The sequence below is a fragment of the Marmota flaviventris genome, chromosome 2 (genome assembly GCF_047511675.1).
Source record: "Marmota flaviventris isolate mMarFla1 chromosome 2, mMarFla1.hap1, whole genome shotgun sequence".
NCBI classification, from domain to species: Eukaryota; Metazoa; Chordata; class Mammalia; order Rodentia; family Sciuridae; genus Marmota; species Marmota flaviventris.
The window spans coordinates 10,672,520-10,697,866 of NC_092499.1; the positions used below are offsets into that span (position 1 = coordinate 10,672,520).

The 25,347-nt window shown below is 50.6% G+C and overlaps 1 protein-coding gene across 3 annotated transcripts in view; it reads left to right on the forward strand.

Moving 5' to 3' along the window:
* Window positions 1-25,076, forward strand: part of Clmn (calmin) — a 95,695-nt gene extending 70,619 nt beyond the window's left edge. Inside the window, exons 8-15 of one of the 3 annotated variants that reach the window (XR_011706527.1) lie at window positions 17-99; window positions 4,452-6,092; window positions 9,234-9,430; window positions 12,846-12,906; window positions 13,562-13,632; window positions 14,029-14,125; window positions 15,686-20,625; window positions 21,321-25,076. Coding sequence is in view for 2 of the 3 variants with exons in the window: in XM_071607562.1 (XP_071463663.1) it covers window positions 17-99; window positions 4,452-6,092; window positions 9,234-9,430; window positions 12,846-12,906; window positions 13,562-13,632; window positions 14,029-14,125; window positions 15,686-15,850 (2,315 nt within the window). In the remaining variant the exon portion in view is untranslated. Of the gene's footprint in view, window positions 1-16; window positions 100-4,451; window positions 6,093-9,233; window positions 9,431-12,845; window positions 12,907-13,561; window positions 13,633-14,028; window positions 14,126-15,681 lie in introns of all 3 variants that reach the window. The other 2 variants (XM_071607562.1, XM_071607563.1) reach the window with 2 other exon arrangements.
* The last annotated feature ends 271 nt before the right edge of the window (window positions 25,077-25,347 follow it).

Consider the following 25,347-nt stretch of genomic DNA (forward strand, 5'->3'; position numbering starts at 1 on the left):
GTGTCTCTCTTGACAGACATCATGGTTGACACGCCGGACGAGCAGTCGATCGTGACTTACGTGGCCCAGTTTCTAGAACGTTTTCCGGAGCTGGAAGCTGTATGTTGGTTTTCCTTGCCTTCAATTTCAAAAAGTGTACATTTCCACTGGCTGCCATCAGACCTAGCAGGGACTTGGACTGTCATTCTCTGTTAACAGGGACAACCCCAAGTTGGTGGTCCTTGCCTTGCCATGTTTTAACTTCCAGATTATATAAAACATAGATTACGTGTAAAAGTTGGGGAGGAAGCTGGTCACCTCTTTGCCAAACCTCTTCCCATTGCAAACTTTATAAAATTATAAAAGACATCCACTTATGATACAGATCAGCCACTTGATTCTTCAGCTGTCAGGCGGAACATCTTAACAATCACCAGCCTTTATCAGTGTTAAAAATATATTGATCCAATTGTGGTGGCACACACCTGTGATCCCAGATACTCAGGAGGCTGAGGCAGGAGGATTGCAAGTTCAAAGCCAGTCTCAGCAATAGTAAGGCACTAAGCAACTCAGTGAGACCCTGTCTCTAAATAAAATACAAAACAGGGCTGGGGATGTGGCTTAGTGGTTGAGTTCCCCTGAGTTCAATCCCTAGTACCCCCCCCCCAAACAAAACAAAACAAAACAAACAAACAAAAAATACACACACACACACACCATTCACAGACATGTTTTATATCTTCAGAACCTCAGATATACGTGGGGATAGAATATTTTTGGAGCAGAATCACTTTGCAGAAGTGGTGGCTTCATTGAACACCCCTCCCCCACCATGCACAGCCCTGAGATAATGTCAACAAAAAGAATGACAGTGACAATAGCAACAGCCTTGTGAATTCATCCATTCTTTACTGGATGTGGAGTGCTGGCTCAGGGGACTCAGCAAGGAGCTGGACGAGGCTGAGGGTGCAGCTCCGTGGTAGAGTGCTTGCCCAGCATGCACCAGGCCCTGGATTCCACCCCAGATAGATAGATACATACGTCATACATCATACATTCAGGCATACCATTGGACAGATGAGGTCCCTAACTTTGTGTAGCTTGGTTCCATAGGGAAAATCATTAATGGGTCAGCAAACACATTATTATATCCAGCAGTTGTAAATACTAAACAGAAAAGAAAAGATGCATAAAGAGTTAAAGAATGCTTGTAGGAAAGGGGGACGGACTGCTCTTTTTGCCGGATACTGATTATTTTACTGTGCCCCTGGGTTTCCAGGCCATTCCTGCAATCCAGCCTGGTTCAGAATCAGTAGCCTCTTCTTATAGATGGGACTATGGGTGCTCAGAGAGGGTTAAACGTCTCCCCAGGGTCACTCAGCTATTAAGTACAAAGTTGGGGTTTGACCCCAGCTCTCTGTGGTTCCAAAGCTGAGTCTCTTAGGTCCCTCACAACATGCATCTGAAGCTGGCACCCCATTTCCCACTGAAGAGCCTCACCAGGTGCTGCGGCTGTCATCCCATCTGCCCTAGCACCCTGGAACACTTCCCAGGGCAATTTGGAGGCAGGGATTCCTGGGCAGGAATGCCATTGTTGCTGTTTGGAGCCCTGTGACCTCGGCTGGCTACTCAGCTTCCCTGACATCTGCATCAGATGCCAACTGTAAAGTGGAGATTTCACCCACCTTTCGGGGCCGTGTGAAGAACAACTAGACGTGTTCCCAGCCTTGGGCCTGACACAACAGTGGACGTTCCGCGTGGAACAGTGATAATTATTTTTGCAATTCAGTTTTCCTGGCCCTTTATTAAATTCCAAATAGCAGGCCTCAGGGCATTCATTAATCCTGACCTCTTAATCAGGAGGCAGAATTTGAAATCAACTCAAACTTAATGGTATTTGTGTGAATCAAGGCCACAGTCAGGATTCAGCCCAGGTGACACTTGGGTGTCCCCAGTGCTGGCATCAGAGACGCAGCTGAGAATAGAGAAGTTAAAGAACAATTCCTGGGGAAACTCGTCTTGGGTCACAGGACACAGTGCTTCACTGCAAAGCAATCGTTTACACCCTCAAGGGACACAGATGAGAATTCTCAGCTCACCAGATGTCCCTGAGCTGGGCCTCCACGATGCCGCACTCACCCAGCGCTGGCCACAGATGAGGTGCTATGCCTCACTCCATGGCACCACATATGGTTTCTTGGGGTGAATATACCATACGGACTTGAGAAGAATGTGTCTTAGGCAGTTAAAGAATTAACATTCTTTAATATACTGCTCATGTGTGAATATGCTGTTCTAATAGTCCATCTGCAGACTGATTCTTTTTTATGCATTTCTGTCAGTTAGTACAGGAAAGAAGTGTTTGGCAGTCTCCAACTAGGTCTGCAGACTTGCTTGTCTCAGTTTGGTCGGGTTTTGCTTTCTGTGTGTGGGTACTGTGCTATTTGGTGTGTCGACGTTTAGGGCCCTTGTATCTTCCTAATTACTTGACACTTCTGTTTTTATGACATTTCTCTCTGTCTTGAGGTATGCTTTTTCTGATGCAGTCATAGCTTTCTTGTGATTAGTGTTATATGATATTTTTCCATCTTTTTTCCTTTCATGGATATGTGCACTTGCACTAAAGTATGTTTCATATAAACAGCATATGGCTGAGTCTTATTTCTTATCCATCTGACAAGCTGTTTCATTTAATCAGTGCATTTTCTGTCCTGCTACATGGTTTTAATCTACCATCTGGATTACCCTTTTCCATTGATCCCATCTGTTCTGTGTTCCTTTGTTCTTCCTAACTACTCTTTTTTTTTTTTTTAATTACACAACCGTTTTTGGTGTCCACTTTCTCTCCTCTATGGGGCTGGTAGCCACATCTCCTTGATGAATCATTTTATCATTTTAACAACTTGATGAATCAGTTGCTCTAGGGATTGTAAATGCTCATCATTTAACCTACCTTAAATGATTATCACACACTTCAGATTCAGTGCATCCTGTATGTCTCTAAATGCAACAGTGTAACTCCATTTCTTTACTCTTTAACTTTCCTTTACTTATTTATCCATTTTAGTTCACAATACTTTGTTATTTTTGCTTTAAATAGTAGACTTTTGAAGAAACTGTATAAATAGTCTTTTCCATCACATACGTTTACTCTTTCTGTTACTTCTTCCCTTCAGATCCGGACTTCTATCTCTAATCATTTCCCTTCAGCATGAAGAACTTCCTTTGTTTGTCTCGAATGTAGATTAAAGGGTTATTCCAGAATCTTTTCTTTTGCTAATTCTTACACTGGGCCATTGGTGGTTCTACTTCTAGTGCCTATTGCTTCTCTTGATTATAGATTTTACTTTCAGGATCCTTCAGGAATTTAAAAAAATTTTTATACCAGACCTAATATATAAAAGGATAGTAGAGATTGAAGTAGATAACATTTTTTTTCCTCTATTAGTCTGTTTTCTGTTGATATAATAAAATAACTGAGGCTAGGTAGTATGCCCAGGAAAGAGATTTATTTAATTCACAGTCTCGGATATTCAAGGGCATGGAGCATCAGTTGGCTCTAGTGAGGACCATCATGGTGGAAGTGTGTGCCAGAGAGACCACATTCTGAGATAGCAAGCCAGAGAGTGATTCAGGGGTCAGGCCTACTTTTTTAGAACACTCACTGCCTTGGGAACTAACTGGGGTCTGATGAGAACAATACCTTTGCATCCCTGAGAGGTCTCATCACCCCTCAGCTGGCCACAGTGGCTACCGCTCTTCTAACCTGTGAGTCCTTGGGGGACAGCCCATGGCAGTGGAGGCAGCCCTTTCCCAATCAAGTCCCCGGAACAAGCAGTTGAGCATTTTGACTGTATCAGGAAGTGACAGGAGGAGCTCTGTTATAGTTTTATTTCATTTCAGTTCTCTGATTTCACATTTATTTGAGGGTGAGGTCAGTATGCACAGTCTCCCTCTACCAGGGCAGGGGAGGCCAATCTGTAGTACCACCAAGAGTCTCTCCTCTTCAGCCTGGCCCCTGGCTGACTCTCACACACTAAAACTCCTATGCGGGACCAGGAGCATATGACAGGAAGTCGTTTTGTGTTTTTAGCCCTTCCAGATTTAGTCTCCCACTCCAGCCCTCCCAGTCTGTAAAACCTGGTCCATCAGGCCTCAGCTCAGAGGGTTAGTGGCCCACCAGTGCATACCAAGACTGGGCCGGTGGTCCAGTGGCGTGATGTAGCTGAGAGTCTCTGCTCGCTTAAGAAGTACCCAGCCCTCCCTGGAGATTAGCACATTGAGATTTCCTTGCATCCATAGCTTTACTATTTTATTTTTAATTTATTTGACATTGCCATTTATATCTTAATCAGAACACTTTGTCAAAGTGGCTGTGTGTGTGTGTGTGGGTGTGTGTTGAGAGGGGAATAGAGATTGTATTTAAACTTTGAGGTTGAATTGATTTCATGTCGTCCTATGATTCTTTGCAGGAAGATTTTGTGGATCCAGATAAAGAAGACCCCATTGAGTCCACCTTTGTCCGCATCAAAGAAACCCCCCCTGAGCAGGAAAGCAAAGTCCTCCTCCTGACTGAGAACGGGGAGCAGGCCTACACTGTCAACCACGAAACCAGCCACCCACCACCCACCAAGGTCTTTGTCTGTGACCAGCCAGAGAGCACAGGGGGATTCTGCCTGGGTGGCATGTCCAGCCGTACACTGTCCTCCGAAAGCTCCACTGATTTCATGCATCAGTTCGTCAACCAAGTCCTCCAGGGGAGCCCAGGGAAGATGAGTAGCATCAGTGAGCCAGCTCCGGAATCTTCCATCTTGTCCACCAGAAAGGACGGCCGGAGGTCCAACTCTTTGCCAATCAAGAAAACTGTCCACTTTGAGGCTGACACCTATAAAGATGCCTCCTGCAGCAATGACCCTTTCTACGGTCCCGACCTCAGCTTTGAAGAGAGCCTGAGTGCCACCCAGGAGCTGCCGAAGCAGGACGAACAAGCCTTGTCAATCCAGGTTGCCCAGGAAAAGAAGCCAACGCAGGAACCCTCAGCTGTCCCGGGAGCAGCCTCCACCAGGGTCCCCGGGGACTTGCCAGGGGCAGATGATCATGCTCAACCCTCCCAGCATCCCTCCTCCTGTAACGGTGCTGTAGAGGGTCCCCCTGGCCTCAGGGAGGAAGGTCAGTCTCCTCCCCACCCTGGAGAAAACACCATCTTGGCCAGTGCCCAGGAGGTCAAGGTGAAGCTGCTGACCGTGGAAGCTGTGGATAAGGAGGACTATTTTGAAGGCATCCCGTTGAAAGCTTCGAAATTTAACAGCGACCTCGTCGATTTCGCTTCTACCAGCCAAGTTTTCCCTGAGGCCCCTTTGCCACAGGAGAAGACACCCACGGAGGAGGTGGCCACTGACACTCCTGCTGAAAAGCTAGGCAAGAAGAGGGGCAAGTCCGCCCACACCGGGAGGGAGTCGCCCGAGCCCCAGGTCAAGCGTGACAGGCAGGAGCCTCCCAAGGGCTCCGAGCAGGAGGCACAAGTCTACTCTTTGGCCCTGGACGAGACACCTGTGGATAAAAAGCCCGAGGTGTATGAGAAGGCCAAGAGAAAGTCCACCCGGAGTCTCAGGGAGGAAGAGGGGGAAGCCGAAGGCCTCCCGGGGGTTGTGGAAGAATTGCCTTCCAACCCCCCAAGCGGCAGTGTCAGCCTGGAGACCCTCAGGAGCCACAGCGAAGAAGGCCTGGATTTCAAGCCCTCTCCGCCCCTCTCCAAGATTTCCGTCATTCCCCACGACCTTTTCTACTACCCGCATTACGAGGTGCCGCTGGCCGCGGTCCTGGAGGCCTATGCGGAAGGCATGGAGGATTTGAAAAGCGAAGATGTGGACCTGGAGGAGCCGGAGGGCTACCCCCACGAGCTGGACCCCAGGAACAGGGAGGCCGCCAGCGCCCAGAGCGGCTGCAGCCTCTCCACGCTGGTGGGGGTCCTCCCTAGTGCCAGCACCCATGCGTCCTATGTCAACGGGAACGCCGCAGGGGCCATGCCAGCCGCAGAACCCAGTCCCCTGTCCCCCAACAAGGACCACCAGCCAAGAGAGACCAAAGAGAGTGGCCCTGAGGAGAGCCATCAGGTACTTGATCATGGGTTGGGGAGTCCTGGCTCCTGCCTGGGGAAATTCTGTGCTTGTTTCTCCATGACATGGGTGAGGAGGTTCCCCTTGTGGGCACCCCAGGGCACTAAATCAAAGGGGCAGCACTTTTGTGAGTCTCAGGCAAGTGCTAGGTGGACACCTGAGAGGGAACCCCTCCTGAAATTTTGTACCATTGTCACCTCGCTGGCCTTATCCACCTTACCCCAATCCTGGCCCTAGTCACAGGTCTGTAAAAGGATCGTGAAGGTCACTTGTGAGGGTCCAGCAAGGTCGAGGCAGTAATTGTGGTAAAAATAGCAACTGTAGCCAACAGGGAAGCTGTGTTAGTGAACTGCAGTGCCTTTCCCCTGCAGCCACCTGGGGAGGACACGGACAGCTCTCCCCGACCCCAGCCGTGATTTGCAGGGCCTTTGGCACATTCAGCACTACCCTGCGGCTCCTGTGGCCTGGAATGGGCTGTGTCCATGGGAAGGAAGCCTCTCGCTCTTGAGCTTGAGCTGGACACACACTTGTCCACCACGCATATCCACCCCATCAGGCCCAGCAGCTCAGGAGGCACAGGCGTGCACAGGGAGCAGGCGTGTGGGGCCCTCTGGGGAGTGGGCAGGGGCAGAGAATCAGGGGAGGGGAGGGTCCTCCTGCAGGTGCCAGTGATAGGAATGCAGCACTGCGGCCCAGGGAGGCCAGAGGGAGCTTTGGAAGCCAGCTGGCTGGGTCCCCAAGGGCTACCCCAGGGATGGGCCTGGGCTCGGCCCTCACCCAGCTCACCTGTCACCCAGTCTGCCCCTGTGGACAACAATGTCAACACTGCCCCCCCCCCCAAAAAAAAGGAAAATTCTGCCTGTACTGTTAGATGTGGGGGACATAGAGTCCCCCAAGGATTGGATATTAGGGAATGTGGCATCTGGCGGGGGGTGGGGGTAGAGCTGCAGGGGGTTCCGAGTGGATAATGGTCCCCTGGTGCTGGAAGCTGAGTGGGAACGTGACCAGCTAGTCCAGTTGCTTTAGTGCCCCCTGTGCCCCTTGTCTCTCCCCAGGCTCTCACCTCTTCCTCCCTCCCAGTCCAGCCTTCCCACAGCCCGCCAAGGGGCGACCCCAAAACACTGTCTCAGCATCCCATCACTCCCCTCTCCTGTCTCCAGGGTCAGTCCAGACTCCCAGATGACCCCGAGACTCTGCCCTCTCCAGCCTGCCACTTCTCACACCCCCAGACCTGCCTTCCTGTCCAGCCAGGCCAGCCCCACAGAAACCCAGACACACCACGCTCTGGGCTGGGCTGGTCCCACAGCCTTCCTCAGCTGTCACCCTGCAAAGCCCCGTGCAAAGGACACCTGCTGGAGCCTTCCCAGCCCCTGCCCAGGCAGAGGCGCGGCTCCTGCACCTGCAGCCGGTCACGTGTCTGACGCGTTTCTTCCTTGGAGTGCTTAGCGGGTTTTCATGGGGTTTGTTCTCTCCCAGGAGCTCATGGGCATCTGTGTATTACTCTCTGACCCTAGACACCAGCATGGTTCGGGGACAAAGGTGTATTGCATGCTGGTTTGGGGCATAGGCAAGTGTCAGGTGGGTGAACGATAGTTCTGCTCAAGAAAGTCCCGGATGGAGCCAGCCTTGCACTCTGGGGAGGGCTACAGGGAGAAGGGGGCTTGAGGAGCCTCAGATGGGACTCAGGTGGAAAGCTGCCACACCTGGGGCTTGGTTTCATTCAGTTTGCCCTCGGGACAGTGGCGGGGAGAATTCCAGGTGTAGAGGGCAAACGTGGCAGGAGATGGCCGTTTGGGGCAGGGCAGTGAGTGCGCCATCTGTGGGACAGATGGTCCCGCAGGGCCAGGGACGCACTGCCCCTGGGGAGAGGAGCCCCAACCTGCCTTTCCACCTCTTCCCACTGCTGGAGGCTGACTTCTCCGAAGCCAGCCCTGCCCTGTGGGAGCCTAAAAAGTCAGTGAGATCAGGCCTTCATGTCCCCAAGCTGGGGACGGGGGAACAATGGGGGCGATTCTTCAGATTGTGGTCGGCCAAAAAGCTCCTTTAGGACAAAAGGTCTGGGTCAGGTGGGGGACAGGGAGAGAGTAGAGTGGCAGCTCTGCCCCATTACTTAGAATGACTACTCAGCGGCGGGACCCTCTCCCTGGCCCGCGCAGTGCTGGCAGTGGGAACGCCGAAGGCAGACCAGCCCTGCTGTTCCAGCACGTGGGCAGGTTGAGGGGGTCCTGGGGGGGGATCATGGAATCAAGTGGAGACACAGAATCCCCATGGCACTGGTGGTGTGAACTGGGGCAGGTCACGCGGCCTCCTGAGCCTGGCCCTCCCTGCATCTGGGGGACTGGTATTCACACTCTGGCTCCGCCTCTCCAACAAGTGCCTGCCCACTCCCGGAGCTCCCGGCATTTGGCTTGGAGACAGGGGGTGGATCGTTTGATACCTGGCCCTCAGGTGAACTTGGAGGCTGCCAGCTGCCCTGGTCCCAGGAGTGGCTCCACAGTCCCTGAGCTTCTCTGTGTCATGGGACATTGCTGATGGGTTCAGGAGGCTGGTATGACAGTGGTCAGAAGCTCTTCCTTTCCAACTGAGAGCTAGAGATGTGGCACTGCATGGCCCTTGGCCACAGTGGGGTGTCATCCCACAAACTCTGAACTGGCCTGTGTGTACCACTCAAGCTTGTGGCCACCTGTGCACACTTGACCCACCTGACTTCCGGGGTCCTTCCTGTGCTTCACAGGGAGGAGGGTGGTCATGTGGAGGAGTCAACTCCTGCCCCTCTGAGAGACGTCTTCTCTAGGAAACCCCATGGTACAGTGGGAGGAGGTTGGGAGTTGAATATTGTACCCACCTGACAGGCAGAAAAGGAAGGCTCTAAGAGAGGTCAGCTGCTCAAGGTCAAAGAGCTGACTCAGCGGGATGTGGAGTGAGAGCCTCCCGACTCTAAGCCCTGCCCTGTTCTCACTCCATCCATTTACAGCCTTTGAATTCCACACAAGGCACAGGAGTTGGGGTGGGTTCTCTCAGGGGCAGAGGGTGCTGGAGGGAGATTACTGGGTATTGTGGCTGGGCTGGGACACTGCTCAGTGATGTCATCTGCTCTGGCAGGAAATTTGACTTGTTTTGGGCTCTTTTGTCTTCTAGTCCCAAGAATCCCCACGCTCAGAAAATATAGCGAACCCGTTAGAAGTAAAGGTCCAGGAAGGGCCAACCAGCAGTAAGAGGAAGGAGAAAAGGAAGCACGTGGACCCCGACGAAGGCTCGTTATTTATAGCACCTGGAACCGTTCGGTCCTCAGAGGACCTAGAAGAAGACGCTGGCGACCACAAAGTCCCTTCCAGGTATTTTACTAAAAATCTTTTCGCCCTAGAGATGGAGCCAGAGAGTCGCTGTCTGTACTCATTCCGTTTGCAGCTTTCGATTTTGGGGGGTTCAGGGGTGGCACTGGGCAAGGGTCCAGAAATACAGAGTCCGCACCTGGGCTCCCCTGCCTGCCTGTCACCAGAGCTTGTCAGGAGCAGGACCGGCAGGGCACCTTGCTTGCCCTCCCTCCTCACTCTGCTGTTTGGGTGGAAACAGCCATGGGTCCAAAATGGCCCGACCCAGCCGGTGCTGGTGGGAAAGTGATGAACTTGGAGGCTGCCAGCTGCCCTGGTCCCAGATAGCCACTGGGCCAAGTGGAGCCCGACTTCCCATTTATAGGCACCCTACTGACTTGGAGCTTGTGACCTCTGTCCTGGTCACATAGAAGCTAGACGTGGATGTTAGTATTCTGGTGTCTCCCCCAGCTTCGGCCGGAAGGTGGTTGGGATGTTTGATTTTTCTTGGGGCAAGGAAGGAGCAGAAGGATGACGAGCCTCAGATGATCTATAGGAGCTCGCAGCACCCCCCTGCCCGGTCACTCCAAGGCTGCTAGAGGAGCCAGATTTGTCACAGGGATAATGTGTCTCTGCTGTCAGAAGACCCGGGTGTCTCCCGGTCCCCTCCCCGTCATCACAGAGTCACTGTTTCCCAAGCCCACTGCGTGCAGGTCCTTCACACAGCCTTCCTCGTTCGTTCTCACGTCGCCACCCGAGGCATGTGGGTGGGCTCGTGCTTCGCAATGGCAGACAGGGGATCTTGGACCTTGTGAACTCCCCAGGGCCTCTGGGCTTAGGCAATGGCAGCGCCGGGCTCTGAGACCAGAACCGCCGACTCCATGGTCCACATTTCTCCTCTGGCCCCTGTTCCCCAGGAGGCGTGAGTGGTCTTGGCCAATCAGGAAAATTATGGAGTCAAGCATTTGGGGAGCCTGCTGGGGGCCAGAGGAAGAGCCACGGGTGCCCAGGGCTCCAGGTCCACTCTGCTTGGCTTCTGGGCCTGGGATGTGGGGAAACAGAGGCAGCCGTGAAGGAAACAGCCGGAGCAAACAGCCAGCAGCAGGCACCTCAGCAAACGCTGTGAAGGGAAGGAAGTGGGAGGGGAGCCAGGAGTGGGGGCAAAGCCAACTCCCTGGACATGCGCCGTGTCCATTGGTAGCACAGGTGAAGCCCAGGGAAGAGGAGCCCAGGACAGACAGGGAGGGGAAGCTGTCGTTTCAGGGTCCAATCTCCTTGCCCAGGGCAGAGGTCCTTCCCCCTTACCCAGGCACAGCAGTGGCAAAGCTCGAATGCTAACGAAGTGTGTTAGTCCAGGTGGAAGCTGAGTCCCAAGTGCAAGCAAAGGCGACAACCCCAGAGCCCTCCACCTGCTGCTCCAGGGTAGGAGACGCCACCCCTCCTGGACACCCAGGAACACTGATCTGCAGCGAGGTCAGCACCTGGCTCCACATTACTGAAAGGGACCGTGTTCTGGGCGCCTCTCCCCCTGGTGCAGGGTGTTTTTCTGGCCATCTCTCAATTCTGTCTCCCTTGGGGCTCCCCACTGGACAAGGCAGAAAGGCCCATTGTTTCAGAGCCTGCAGGACCCAAGTGATCTCTGTTTCCATCCACCCTGTACCAGGCACCTGGCCGTAGTTCAGTTTCTTGACTGAGCCCCTCTCCAGGCTCCTTAAGTGACTTTCCCTCTATCTGGAACGCTGGCACCTGCCTGTCCCCTGGCTTACTGCATCTCAGCCTTGGTTCTCAGCTCCACCTGCCTCTTCCTCCAAGAAGATCCCCCTCTATATGTTCCTCTAGGCTCCTCTTTTTCCTCACTGTGCAGAGCCGAACTGTAATTTCCGTAGTCACCTGTGTTTAAGAATGTCTTTATCCTCCCCAGTGATCTCCTCAAAGAGAGATGTATAGAGAGCCCAGCCCCAGTAGTTAGTTAGCACAGGCACTGGCTTGTAGTTGGCACTCACTGAAATCCTTTGGGTAGAAGATTAAGGAAATAGGCACTCGCTTGATGAATGAGCTCTCTTGTCTTCTCTTGGCTCCTGGAGGGCAAGGAGGGTGGGTTCTGAGCACCTAGCCTGGTTCCTGGCACACAGTAGGATCTCGATAAGTATTTGCTTAAAGAATGAAGATCAGGATTCAAACCTACTATAAATGAATCTCAAAATATCTAAAAGGAAACTTGCTGCAAAAGCCAGGGCACCGAGGAGAGTCCCTTCCTGATACGGAGGTGCCCCCTTATTAGAAAACACCACAGACACACGTGCAGGGCACGTCTGCCTCTCCAGGCCTGCAGTGTCAGGGTCAGCTCTGTTTGAGGCACCACTGGGGTCTGGGCACCAGAGTGGGTTTTTGTCTTTGTAGGTACATTTTACTCTATTTCTGTGCTGTGACACCAGCCAGAAAAAAAGTAGCAGTTTTTAGATGGAATTACAAGGACTACGGTTTCCCTGAGCCTAACATGGGCCTGGTATGTAATAGGCGTAACTCCTAGCTGCAAATGTACCCAGTGCAGAGCAAGGCAGGGTTCTCAGGACAGCAGTGGGCAGGAAAGCCAAAGCTGCCGAGTGTCAAATTGCCCGGAAATAAACTCTTGAGACAAATACATTTTCCCCAGACCCCCAGGAGGTCACTCAGGGGGCTTGAATCAAGGAAACTGAGTTGACTCTCTATGCTGAGGTCCACAGCACCGAACCAACACCTGGCGCCAAAACAGGACCCCGTGCTCAGAGCTCATGAGCCCACCAGCACCATTGGCTCTGCAGAGTAGGCAGGATGGGAATGATGATCCCTTTACAGAGGAGGAACGCTGATCAGAGATACAAGTCTGTGGCCGGCATTGCCAGCTAATCTGCTAGGAGCCTAGATGACAGCCCAGGCCTCCCTTGCCACAGCCCTCAGTGGGCCACCTGTGTTTCAAGGACAGAGGCCCATCCCCCGCCAGCCTCAAAGTTTTGGTGGGAAAATTTGCTGCTTGTGTATGAGGGGAAAGGGGCACACCCAGGACCAGGCCGCAAGAGCAGCACTCTGAGTGGGAAGGAGGGCTGGAGGGCCCAGATCCCGGGTGAGGCCCTTGGCCATCTAACTTGCAGAGGATCCAGGCGGGCCCCAGGACCTCTGGGTGCTTGGACCCAGAAAGCCAGGATTACTAAGTGGCCTGCTTTCCAGTAAGCATCCTGGCGGTGTCGCTCTGTAGTCCGTGTGTCTCTGTATCCGTCTCACTGTGCATAAGCACCCACCCACAAAGTGGGCATGTTGGATAAAAGTTGTCATTTCTGTCCCTCGGTCTGAAGTCGCCACTTGCCTGAGTGCACGCGGGGACAACTGGGGCTGGGGGTAACCATGTCACAAGCCTCGGGGAGTTCTGGGTGGTGTCAATTTAAAACATGTCTTTGTTTTTCAGGACTAGTCACAGTGACTCCAGTATTTACATTCGACGCCATACTAATAGGTCTTTGGAATCGGTTAGTATGTGAATTTCTTCTTCCCCTCGGTCCCTGCTAATTAATCAATTCCTTTCCACCCTTCCTCCTCCCAGGCCTAGAGCTTTGAAATCACTGTTGAGCAACAACTATACTTTTGGATAGAAGACAAACACATTGAAACCTTGTCATTAAGCACAGTCCAATTGGATGTCCAGTTTGGGCGATAAGGGATGTAAATAAAGTGATGATTTTAAAGCCCAAAGGCCTCTTTGTTATAAAAAAAAAAGAAAGAAAGAAAGAAAAAAAAAACCACACATCCAAGACACCTCCCTAGACCCAGCACACACACCTAGAAGATCCCATTCAATGACAGGGACATAACATAGGTAGAGGTCCCTCTTGACATTTGCAGATACCCAGCCTCAAATTTCGGGGACCCGCAGCAGCCCAGCTCTGCAGCACATCTGGAAGGGGTTATGGGTGGCGGGAGGGCCTCTCCCGGTCACCCTGGAGGGCGTGGGGAAGTGGTGAGAGAATGTTGACTGTTTAGCAGTTTGATTTTGGAATTAGCTGTTTGCAGTATCGAGAAAAGCCTGGCACCCTTGACTCTGTTTGAAATCATCTTATTTTCTGTTTCAGAGATTTCATCTTTACTAATTGGGTTGCGGGGTTTTGTTTATAAATTTCACTGTAGGATCATTTTAGCTATGTTCAATTGAGGAATGCAGCAGATCTGGATGACAGAAGAAACCGAATGTTAACCAGGTTGGTGGCTTCGTTCTGCTGCAAGTTTGGTGGGGTTAAAAAAAAAAAAAAATGTTTTTAATGAGGCATAGCCTACCTGATGGGGTGGAGATTTTATTTTCCTACTGTGTTTTGTGGATCACAGTCATAATAACTTGAAAGAATGTAGGAAATACCCGTTCCAGAGGCTCCGAATATAAATTCAGTATGCGTGGGAGGGTGAAGCGGATATTAATGAACAGTGTTGGAGTGTGGTTTAGAAAACCAGTCAGGGCAAAGAGGAGTCTGAGTTACGAGCCGACAGCTGCATTTAAATCAAGCAGTGGCAGAAAGGAGGTTCCGCCGCAGGGCCAGGCAGGAGGAGAGGGGCGGGGGAGTGGCCCCTGACAGCCTGTGTTCATTCTGTCGCCCCTGCAGGTACAATACTCAGAAGCTCACTGAGCTGATTTTACAGTTTTATGGCATCAGAGCAGACATGAAGAGGGAATGCAAACATGCTGGGATGTCCATGAAAGTATTTCTTACTGTTGGAGAACTAGCTAGCCCAATCGAATGTCGCTGAGCTGGCTGAGAAACAGCCCATGTAGAGCCCAGAGAGCAGAAACATCTCCCAGTCTGCGATGGCCCCAACCAAGTCGCAGTCATACGGGGGCTTTAATTTCTCTCTCTCCCTCCCTCCCTCTCTCTCCCTATCCCCCCAATGGCTTTGACTTGGCCTGGGAGGTTAGATAACTGGAATTGGAAGCTTCTGTCTGAATATTGCTCAATCCCCAGGAGCATGGGCCTTAGGACTCCTCCCCTCTGGCTCCTAAAAAAGAAGCAAGCCAAGCTTCCCTTGCTGGCCTGAAACGGAAATGCAAAGTCAAGTTTTTGACTAGGCTGAACAGGCTCATAGGACAACACTTGAGATAGAGCAGCCGAAAGTAAAACCCGAGGGGTGACAGATGCGGGTGTCGATCACAGGTCCACAACAAGCGTTTATCACCCTTGAAATTCACTTTTTTCTATAATTTAAAAAAGAGAAATGCTGTCAGCTGATCATTATCAGCATGTGAATCACTCAGTTTGCTTATTTATTTATTTTATCGCCATTTGGAGGATGGAACCCGGGCCTCACACACTCTAGGCAAACACTCTGCCACGAGGCTGCATCCCAGCCTTTACTTTTTTATTTTGAGACAGTGTTGCCAAGTTGCACAGGCTGGCCTTGAACTTGGGGTCCTCCTGGTTCAGCCTCCCAGGTCCCTGAGGTTACAGGTGTGCATCCCGTGCTACGTGAATCACATGAATCACTCCACTCAGTTGACACCCTCCCCCCACACGTCAGGGATGCTGTCTTTTGCCTCCTCATTTCAGGCTCAGGAAGGGCCTTAGACGCTGCCACTCAGGCACCCACATCAGCCCCTCCCCCAGGTCAGCTGGACCCTCTCTTCTGCTCTGCCCTAGGCTGGCTCCCACCATCCTGCCAGCCCCCGTGACTTAGCAGGCAAAAGCGAAGTGTCATTTTAAGCCCTGCGTCCTGTAGAATAAAAGAGACACACCTGGCCAAAATCATATCTAATAATTCTCCTAATGGTGATATTCTAAAGCCAGAAGTGAAACTCAGGGGTGTCTTTACATGTTTCTGGTGGCCATTCTGAAATCACCTGTCACTGGGGCACTCTGCACTCCTTTTGATGGCTGAGGAGTCCCCTCCATGACTAGAAAGTAACTGGAATCTGTCAGTACCTCACTCCTTAAGGGGAGCATCCTGAGGACACTGTGATATGAAGGCAGTGTCCCTGGAGAGCTGGGGCAAGTCACCGCCCTCACAAGTCTCAGTATGCCCATCTGTGGGACAGTGCTGACCATTCCTCCCGCTTGGTGCCCAGGAGCTGAGCTGGGCAGGTGGAAGCCAGAAGGGCCACCGGGATGGCCACCCTCATCCTTGGGTCCATGCCCATGACTTGTGGCCTCCCGGAGTCATCACACCACGTCCTGGGCTCTGGGGCAGTGGGGATGGAGCAGGGGTATGGGCCACCCTCCTGGGGCCCTGCTACTAACGGCTGTCCCCTGTCTTTCCCTCTGTAGGAAGGCCAAAAATTCTGGAGAAGCCACGTCCCTGGGCAGCCAGAGCCCACAGAGTGACTCCCTGACACAGTTTGTGCAGCAGCCGGATGTGATGTATTTTATTCTCTTTCTCTGGCTCCTGGTCTACTGCCTCCTGCTCTTCCCGCAGCTGGATGTCAACAGGCTCTGATGTGTGTGTCTGGAGAATAAAAAAAGACAGGCCCCTGACCAGGGTGGGGTCCTTTTACTTCATTTTGTTTTGTGTTGGGGGTGGGGCCGCTTCTGCAGGTGGTGGAAGACCTGGGGGAGCCCAGGCCCCGCCCCCTGCTGTCCTGCTTTGCTCCTGTCCTTTCCCCTCCTTGGGGCCTGAGAGCACCTTTCCCCTTTGGCTGTGTGCTCAGAACTCAGGTGGCAGCCGCCTCCCTGGTGAGTCTTGTCCTTGTGCCTTGCTTGATCAGATGGTAAGCATCGTCACCAATATTCAGCCAACACCTGGATCTCGGCTCTGATGCATGCAGGTTTCCCAGGTCCTGGATGAACTCTAGTTACTTACCTCTCGGATGAAGGTCTGCCTGATGAGGAGGAGCGTTGGTCCCCTGGGGACCTTACCTGGAAGAAGTTTCCTCCAAGTGCAGGTGTCTGGGTGAAGATGCAGGTCTGTGCACCTGCTGCAGTCTGGTGACTGGTTGCATTCGTTGGGGGAACCAAGCAGCACCGAGCTGCGGGCTCCCAGAAAGGGCACCAGGGAATGGCAGAATCAAGGAAGAAGACCAAGGCTCTGTTGTGAGCCACAGCACTTGCATTTCTCACCCTGGTTTTCTTGAAGGGGTTGGAGGAGTGAGATGCATTTTTTTTTTTCCTGGTACTCGGGATTGAATCTGAGGGCACTCTGCTGCTGAGCCACACCCCCAGCCCTTTTTATTTTTTTGAGACAGGGTCTTGTGAAGTTGCTGAGGCTGGCCTCCAACTTGTGTTCCTCCTGCCTCAGCCTCCTGAGTTGCTGGGATTTCAGTTGAATGTCACCATACCCAGTTGAGATGTATTTTTAATTTGCTTTTGCATTGATTGGTTGGAGTTAGAACTGTGACTTTTCAAATGAAAATCATATTTTCTGTCAAGTGAAACCTAAGAGGAGCCAATCTAGACAACGTGTTCTAAACAGAGCTCTAGCTGGCTCCCAGCAGGCGGAGACCCCACTCCCACTTGGCTGATCTTCTGTGAGACCTCGGGGCCCAGCAGGGCATTGTGAAAGGTCCTGAGGAGCTTGGAGGTGGCCAGGCTAAGAACAAGTGCCCACTGTGCTGCTGGAATGCTTTGGGGCATGCTGACCTCAGAATACCTGTTGTGGCCTTGGCACCCCTTGCCGGTCATCAAAACGGGTTTCTTGAAAAGTCTTTCTGGAAAGTTCCAGAGCCATGATGGAGTAGAGCAAAGCAGGTGGGTTGTAAGAAAGACAAAGGCACTTCTCCCACCCTCCCATCAGATCAGCCTGGGTCCTGCTAAGACTCAGGTCAGTGAAGGCTGTTTAAGTTTCCTCTTGCCTCTGCCCTCCCCCTCGAGAGCATGCAAAGTTATGAACTCTTCCTTCCAAAGTTATGAACTCTACTCAGCAAAGGCTCAGGGAGCAGTTTGTCCAGCTGAACCCAGAGAGGCACAGCAGGTTGGCCAAGGTCACACAGCCCACCAGGAATAGACTTGTCATGAGCACCCTGATGCCCAGTCCAGAGCTGTTCCTTTTTGCAGGAAACTTCTACTGTGCACATGAATGTCTTGATAAAATGACTAGGGAAAAAAAAAATGTTCTCATTCAAGCAAAACCAAATATTTGGGCACCTATCAAACTTTGTTTTGTTATCTTTTTAAAAAATTTCAATTTGTTTTTGCTGTCTTTTCCATGAGGAAGCTTTGTTCACCTTCAAGCTCAACCCCTATACCTTCTGGAACATTCTTCACACCTGTCAAGGCGTGTCATTTGACATACCAGCCTTGCTTTTACTCGGGGAATCCCATTCCTTCCTAGCAATCCAAGGACTCTCTTCTTTCAAGCAGCAGGTCTCAGATACAGAGTTCCAGCAAAACGGAAAGAATTTACACAGCATGGTGGAGCCCCTAAGGCCGAAACCTGGCCTCTGTGCCATTCTGCCTCCCTTCCCCCAAAGAATCTCAGCCTTCCAGGCAAAAGCTCTTGGAGCTTGGAGTGTCTCCATCTTGAAGGCCAGGAGCCCGTAGAAAATGAGCTAATTAATGAGCTTCCTGGCAACGTCAGAAGTTCAGAGGTACGCATAATAAAGATTATGTGTGTGATATTTTATAACCCTGGGCACCTGGACGTCTCTGCCCAAATTAAATGCCAAAGAAGAGCTGACCCAAATGTGAATCATTTTGTTTCACAGCTCTAGGCCTTGTTCAGAAGCTCTCTGCAGGCTCCCTCCCTCACCTCCTCTTTGAATGTTCTTTAAAACATCTAGTGGCAAGATGCCCAAAACTCATTTGGCTCAGGTTGGCAGTAAACTGATTTTTTAAAGGATAAAAAATTCATTTGAGTATAGGCTTATATGGAAGAAGGTGGTTATAACAGGCTGCTGGACAAGCCACCCCATTCCTTGGAGTTTTTTTTTTTTAATTAAAAAAAAAAAGGACTATCAGGTTTTTAATGAGAACTAGCAATTTCCTATGTTCTAGGCAACTTGCTCCTAGAAGTAACCATTTTGAACACTTTGAGCTGTTCTTCTAATATTTACCTTTGCACTTCTACATAACATGCTTACACTTTATTCTTTTAATTTATTTAGAAACATCTATTGACCTGCTAATACTGCAGATGGAGGTGACACTTGTGCCCGGACCCTATAGTTAGATCATGTTCTTTGGTGCATCCAGCATTGACACTGCCATGGGCTTGTCAGGGATGTTCACTCCTGAGCCACATGTTCACTTCGGGCACATGGCCTTCCTAGTCACACTTCCCCCTTGATTCATATCCTCTCTCTGCCCTGCCCCACCCTCCCTCCCTATCTCTCTTTGGAGTGACATTCTTCAGTAACCCGAGAAAGGGAACATGGAAAGTATATTGTTGCAAATATTTTGAGATTTTTTTTTTTTGCATGACTTAAAATGCAAAATGCATTTGTGCAAATGTGGCTGAGCAGAGAACTGCAGTTACAAAATACACCCCGCCCCGCCACCTGTGGTTGTTGACCTCTGTGATGCCTTTGGACTCCCATGTGACTTGGTTTTCTCCTCTCCCTGGAAACACTGAAGAATGCTTTGTTCTTGGTGTCCTGAACTGTCATGATGGTGTCACATCTTTGCTATTATACTTTGTGCTGAGCCCTAAGAGAAAGGTCTTAAGTTTTCTCGAAATTATTTACATTCTTTCATTCTGATCTGTCATTCCAATATAGGACCTCTCCAACTAATCTTCTAATGTTTTTATCTTTTTAATTTCTCATCTCTATTTTTTGATTTGCTTTCAGGAAAATATATTCAATTTTATGTTGATTTCCAAAACTGTTCATTGTTCTGGGTTTTGTTTTGTAGTGTTTTGTTCTTGATTCAGGAATGCAGATCCTATTGCCCTATGGATGTTATTGTTGGCGTTGTTTTGTTTTGTACTGGGGATTGAATCCAGGGGCACTTTACCCCACTGAGTTACATCCCCAACCTTTTTTTTTTTTTTTTTTGAGACAGGGTCTCCTAAGTTGCTGAGGCTGGCCTTGAACTTGTGATCCTCCTGCCTCAGCTTCCTGAGTTGCTGAGATGACAGGTGTGTGCCACCACGCTCGGCCAATAATAGTGTTTGGGAGGAAGTTCTTTTCTGCTCCTTATATTGCTTTGGCTTCCTCTAAGTTTCCTTCCTCTTGTTTTGGTCTCTGTCTTTATCTTTCATGTTCCAAGTTTTTCTCTAGTATCTGGTGATTCTGTGGATCTATCTGTTCATGTTTAAAAGCGGATGCTCAGGAAGCTGGGTGTCAACTAGTGGGTTTTCTCTAGTCCACGAGGACTGGACTGGACTTTGGAGAATCCTGTGTCAGTATTTGCACATTCTTTCTCTGCGGCCCGATCCATTTCTTTAGAGAGCTTTTCACTCTTCCTCTGCCTGGGAAGAGGGACTCACACGGGGCTGCTATTAGTCTATGAAATGCCCTTGTGCAGTTTTAAAAACAAGTGTCCCTCTGGGCAGAAGCCACCACGGCACTTAGCCTGACTGGCAGAGCATACCCTTCATCCCTTTCTCTGGGAGGGTGCAGCCGTGAGGTAGGGCAAAGCTTGAGGGAGAGCCCAAGCTGGACTTCAACTCCCGCTTGCCCCCCGGCCTGGGTGTCTGTTCTGTGCCACAACTGTAAGGCCATCTGCACCCAAGACCCGTTGCGGTGCTGGAGTTCTGGCCCAGCAGGCGGTCTCAAGGCCAATCAGTGGCTAGTCCACTAAGTTGCTCCCGCCTTTGCTGTGTGTGGTGTCCCTGGGTTGGAGCTTCTCTTATTTCTCCATGGTGTAGGAGCAGAGGGGACATCTGGCTGCATGGGAGGGACAGGAGGCCTGGGAGTCCACAAATGTGCCTCTCTCCAGCCCTGTGTCTCGCCCCCACCTTTCCTGGATGCCGATGCAGTGGCTCAGTGGCCTCCCCCTATAGGCACCTGGTACCCCTCCGCCCTCCTCACTTCCCATCAGCTCTGCCCCTGCTGTGGATGGATTGGCGTCCAGGGCCTGCGGCTGTCTTCTCCCACCCTGGATCTTCATGGCTGTGCAGCTGTCTTTCCTTGGCTCTTATTTCTGTAGAGTTTCATGACAGAAGAAGTGAGCCCTGTGCTCCGTACACTGTCTTGATCTGCAAACCCCTTTGAATTTCCGATGGTTGACTCGGTGGCTCGCTGCTCTGCCAACTGCTCTGTACCTCTCTGCATCTCCCTGAGGCCATAACAACATCCGGGTTGCTGATCTGTGCGATGCCCAGTACAGGAGAAGGTGAGCTGACCCTCCAGCTCTGCTCGAGGCTGCCATTCAGGTGGCTCTTTCTTCCCCTTCCTTCCCCCGGTTCTGTCACTCAGCCCCAGTAAACCACCCTAGATCTCCGCATGCTCACAAGGCCAGGCTGTGTGGTGGTGTTTCCAGGTTTTCTGGAAGTAGACCACGCTGGTGTTTGCCAATGAACAAACAGGGTCCTCTGCGGGCTGGAGTGTGGAACATGAGCCGGATTTCCTCATAGGAGTGTGTGCCAGAGCTGGTGATCACAGAGCTGTTGGGGGCAGCCTGGCCACACCTGACCTTTCTGGTCAGATGAGCTTCCCCCAGAGGTCAGCCCCAGTAAGTACACCCTCATGGCTCCATGAGCTGCCACCCAGGACATGGCTTCCCTGCTCCTGGGGTTCAGCTGGAAAAACTGCTGCCAAGAGTCCCTCCTAAGGCAGCTCACCTGCCCTTCACAAGGGTGACATAAGTGGGACAGCCACAGGGGTCATGTGAGGGCTCAGCACCTCCTATAAGAAATGAGGAGGCTGTGATGGGAGGCTTGCAGGAGCCCGAGTTCAAGACCAGTCTGGGCAACACAGTGAGACCCCATTACAAGAATAAATAAAACTAAAGATGACTCATCACCCTGCTAACTAGTGACTCTGGGATGACCATTTGCATTTCCAATTAAGTTTTCTACAAACTTTTAGCCTCCAACAGAAGCCAGAGTAAATGAGTAGAGACGGTGTCCTCCTGGGTGTCAGAAGCAGTCACGGATTCTTTGGAGAGGAAACTTCTTTCTGTGATTCTATCCTCAGAGTGACATGAAGTCTTTCACACCAGCTTAGTTTTCCCAGCGCTCCAGCAGGGCTCCAGAGCCTGTTGGAGCATTGAGACCTGACCCTCTCTCCTTCCTGCTGGAGGGACTGCCCTGGGTCTGCACCGAATGGCCCACCTGGACTCTTCCATGGAGCTCCACACCCTGAAGTCCCAGAAAAGGGCTTTGCCGGAGCTTCAAAAGCTTCTCGGCAGTGGTTTTTCCAGGAACAAAGGTGTGCGGGTCTCTGCAGGGCCCAGCGTGTTCTCTTCCCCAGCCCCACACGGTCCCTGCTGACACCCCATTTAGAGAAGGTGGAGCATCCCGGCTACAGCTGCAGTTTGCATCTGCCACCAGCCCAACCAGCAGTGAGGGGCTGCTCTCAGGACAAGGCCCAGGACCTAGGATGGGCGGTGGAAGTTGGGAGTCGGTGCTGGTGGAATCTTGTTTATTTGCTAAAAATTGCCACAGGGTGTTTCCCTTACCCAGTCGGCCACAGTGGGGGAGTAGAAAGGAGACACAGCCTCGCTGGTGCTCTGGGGAGCTTGAGGGGCCTTTGTGCCCCTGCCTCTCACCAGGCTTCCCCCAGCTGGTGGAAGTGAGCCCGCGGCTGAGGACCCTGGGCTTCGCAGGAGTTGCATGGGGCCCCTCCACTTCCCTGGCATGCGGGCCCCAGTGAGCACCAGCCCTCCTCGCCCTGGTTTGTAAGAGCCCCTCAGCGGCCTTGGCCTTCGGTGGCCTTGGCCTTGCCATTCTCCCTGGCTGTGTAAAGGACAGGGCTTGTGGTGAGCTGGGCGTGACCTCAGAGGCTGAGCTCCTGGTTCAGAGAGTTGGCAGAAGTTACCAGAGCCGTTGAGCTGCCTTTCCAGGGTTGGTAGCCTCTGCAGTGCCGAGAAGGCTGACTTGGTTGTGTCCGGAGCCTGTTCTGAGGTTCTTGCTCAAAACACCAGGCAAGCGGTTCTGCCCAGCCCCGGCCATAGCAGCCGTGCACCAGGAAACATTCTCATCAGGGAAAAAGACAACCAGTATTTTGTGCTCGCTGGCCAAGCTGTTCTTAAATACAGGCCTCAACACCCGCAGCCTGATCCTGCTGCTAACCTGTTTAAATCCTTGACATGCTGATGTCCCATCTAGCTTCAGCTAACCAGGCCGTCCTTAAATGAACCCTCTCTTGTTGGTGTTTTTTTCTACCCATCCTTTCTTCCTTCCCTGGGAGGCACATACAATAGGGAAAGTGGGCATATTGGGAAGTCAACCAGATCTAGATCTGTGTCCTCACTGTCACCTGATGCCTGGGTGACCTCGGGCAGATTGACCGCTGAGCTGGTTTGCAGTGTAGGCCCTCAGCACACATTTCTCAAAGAACAAATACCTTCCTTGCGAGCTGTAAAGTTGTAGCCTGCCCAGTAGCTGCCAGTTCTCCATTTCCCTCCTCTCCAAGCACTGGCTACATCTCCTTGCCAACATTCTATTACCCAAGGCTTCTGTCCACCTCTCTCCAATTCACCACCCTGTTGCTGGCTGTCCTGCTTCTAATCCAGCTGAGGAAGTTGAAGCCATTGTGTATTCATTGATGGGACCCTCCCAACAATCATGGGAGGAAACTAAAGCACAGGCCGGAAGAATAACAAGGTCACATCCTGGAGCTAGTAGTTGGCAGAACCAGGAATGTAGGGCTTATTTTCAGACATTAATGTTCACAATTAACATCACTGCTTAGGAAAGAAAGTGATCCCCCTAATGAAATTCTGATCCTTCATGACACTGGCCTAGTTGGACCAGTGTTGGATGGACATGCTCTGTACTGGGAAGGTGGACACGTGTAGTAATCACACTGCTGTTTCCTTCCTCGAAGCCTTCTCCCCAGTCCCCAGGTTTTCACACTGGGACTCCCAAACCCAACTGCTTAAATCTCTCCTTCAGAAATTCATGGTTTAGCCTACAGTTGCAAATTTGCAACCAAAATTTCTGCCTCTAAACAGCCTTTACCAGTGAAATCTCAGTGTCTAATATCAAACACAGTTCATCAGTGACTTGAGTTTAATGGTACCTCCTGTCCCTAATGGTTCCTCTCTCCCGCACATGGTTTTCAGAGTCGAAACGAGGCTTTCTCCTTTGAAAATCCAAGCAGAAAAGGCACAGGTGGAGCATGATTAAAATGGTGGCTGAAGACCATGAGTGACTTAAATGAAGTCATAATTGGTTGGGGTCTCAGATAGGGATCATGATTTTTTTAAGTTTAAAAGTCATGATTTTTGCATTGTTATCAAAAAAAGAAAAAGAAAAGATGTCATTTGATAGGTTTATGCTATTTGTCACTGCTTCTTCTAGTTGTATCAAAAGTCAATAGCACATTATCTATAAGACCATGCTGTGAGGAAGGATAGCCACAGGACACCGGTATTCCTAAATGTCATGCAACAGTCGAGATACTTTTGAAAGGAATCTGAGGTAGTCTGCAGTCTAGAGAGCTGATATTGCCCAAAGTGAGACATCATTGGCCATGGCCTCAGCGACCCACATCCTAGTCAGGGCTCACCTGCAGACACCCTGGATAGTTCCCTGACCTCTCTAGGTTGGAAATTGGAAGACCTCTTATAAAAAGTTCTTTCTAGGTTTAAAAATCCAAACGTTGGCAAGATAGTTCTTTGTGTTTATTTCTGTGTTGATCTCACCATTGGCCTATGTGCTGGAAATGTGCACTTCTGTATATAAGTGAACGCCAAAGCTCAGAGCATTGCTTCCTGTTCATATCTGACAAAGGGTGCCTTAGGGAAGAGTTTGCAATAGTAGAAGGTCATCTGGTAGAAGGTTTGGGATGAAAGTTTGGTGTAGAACCTGGGGACCTACTTCCTTGGGTTTCCAGAACTAATTTGGTCTCCTTAAGTTAAAACAGCAGCTGACATGGTTTCCCAGGGGATTTCTTTTAAATTAAAAAATTCAGCTGCAGAAATAAATAGCTGTACCCAACCAGACCTTTCCACTTTTGGCCTCTGTCCTCTTTTTCTAGTAGTGACTCAAAAAGGCTCAATTTCTGCTCAGAGTCAGTGCTGTTTGCATTTGAGATCCCTCAAGCCTGGGCTGGCCTGTGGAGGGAGCAGCTGTCTGTGTCAAGACCCTTGCTCTTTGCCCTTGAGATTGGACCAAGATGCTGCCTGTATCACTTGCTCTGGCGCTGACACTGTAGGGAACATGGCCAGCCCTACTGAACACTGTTGGACCAGGTTAAACCTGGAGATGGGTTTCTTCAGAGCTATTATCCTGGAGGTTAGCAGGTATTTCGTTTTGGGGGAATCTGTGATATATTTAGCAGATTTAATGTTTCTTTAATGTCATGGCAGGACTTCATTGACTGTGTCTGAAAACTTTTACTGAGAGCTTCAGGAGAAATATGGAGGAAAAAAAAGTGAAATGTTATTTTGTAGTACAAGGATTATTTTGTCTATTTAGAATATATATATATATGGCTGTAGCTTTGTAAAAAAAAAGGGATCTTTGATTAAAAATTGTATGAATGTGCACTCTTATTTATTGATTATTGTAAATTAAGATATAAATGGCTATTTGCATAATTTATCCCTGTGGGAAATTAACTGGAGTATTTGTTATTTGACAGTTTTCTATCAAGGAATATAGGCTTGGTGCTACGATGAATGATCTTGTGAAATTTCATGTATTCTTATGAAAATTTTTGGATATAAATTTCTTGAAATGACTGTGTCATTGATAACATTTATTTCCGTGTGTGTGTGTGTGTGTGTGTGTGTGTGTGTGTGTTTACAACCAGAAATGACAGTGCCTTTCCTTTGAAATAGTACTTTATGGGCTGGGGTTGTGGCTCAGTGGTAGAGCACTTGCCTCACACATGCGAAGTACTGGGTTCGATCCTCAGTGCCACATAAAAATAAATAAAGATATTG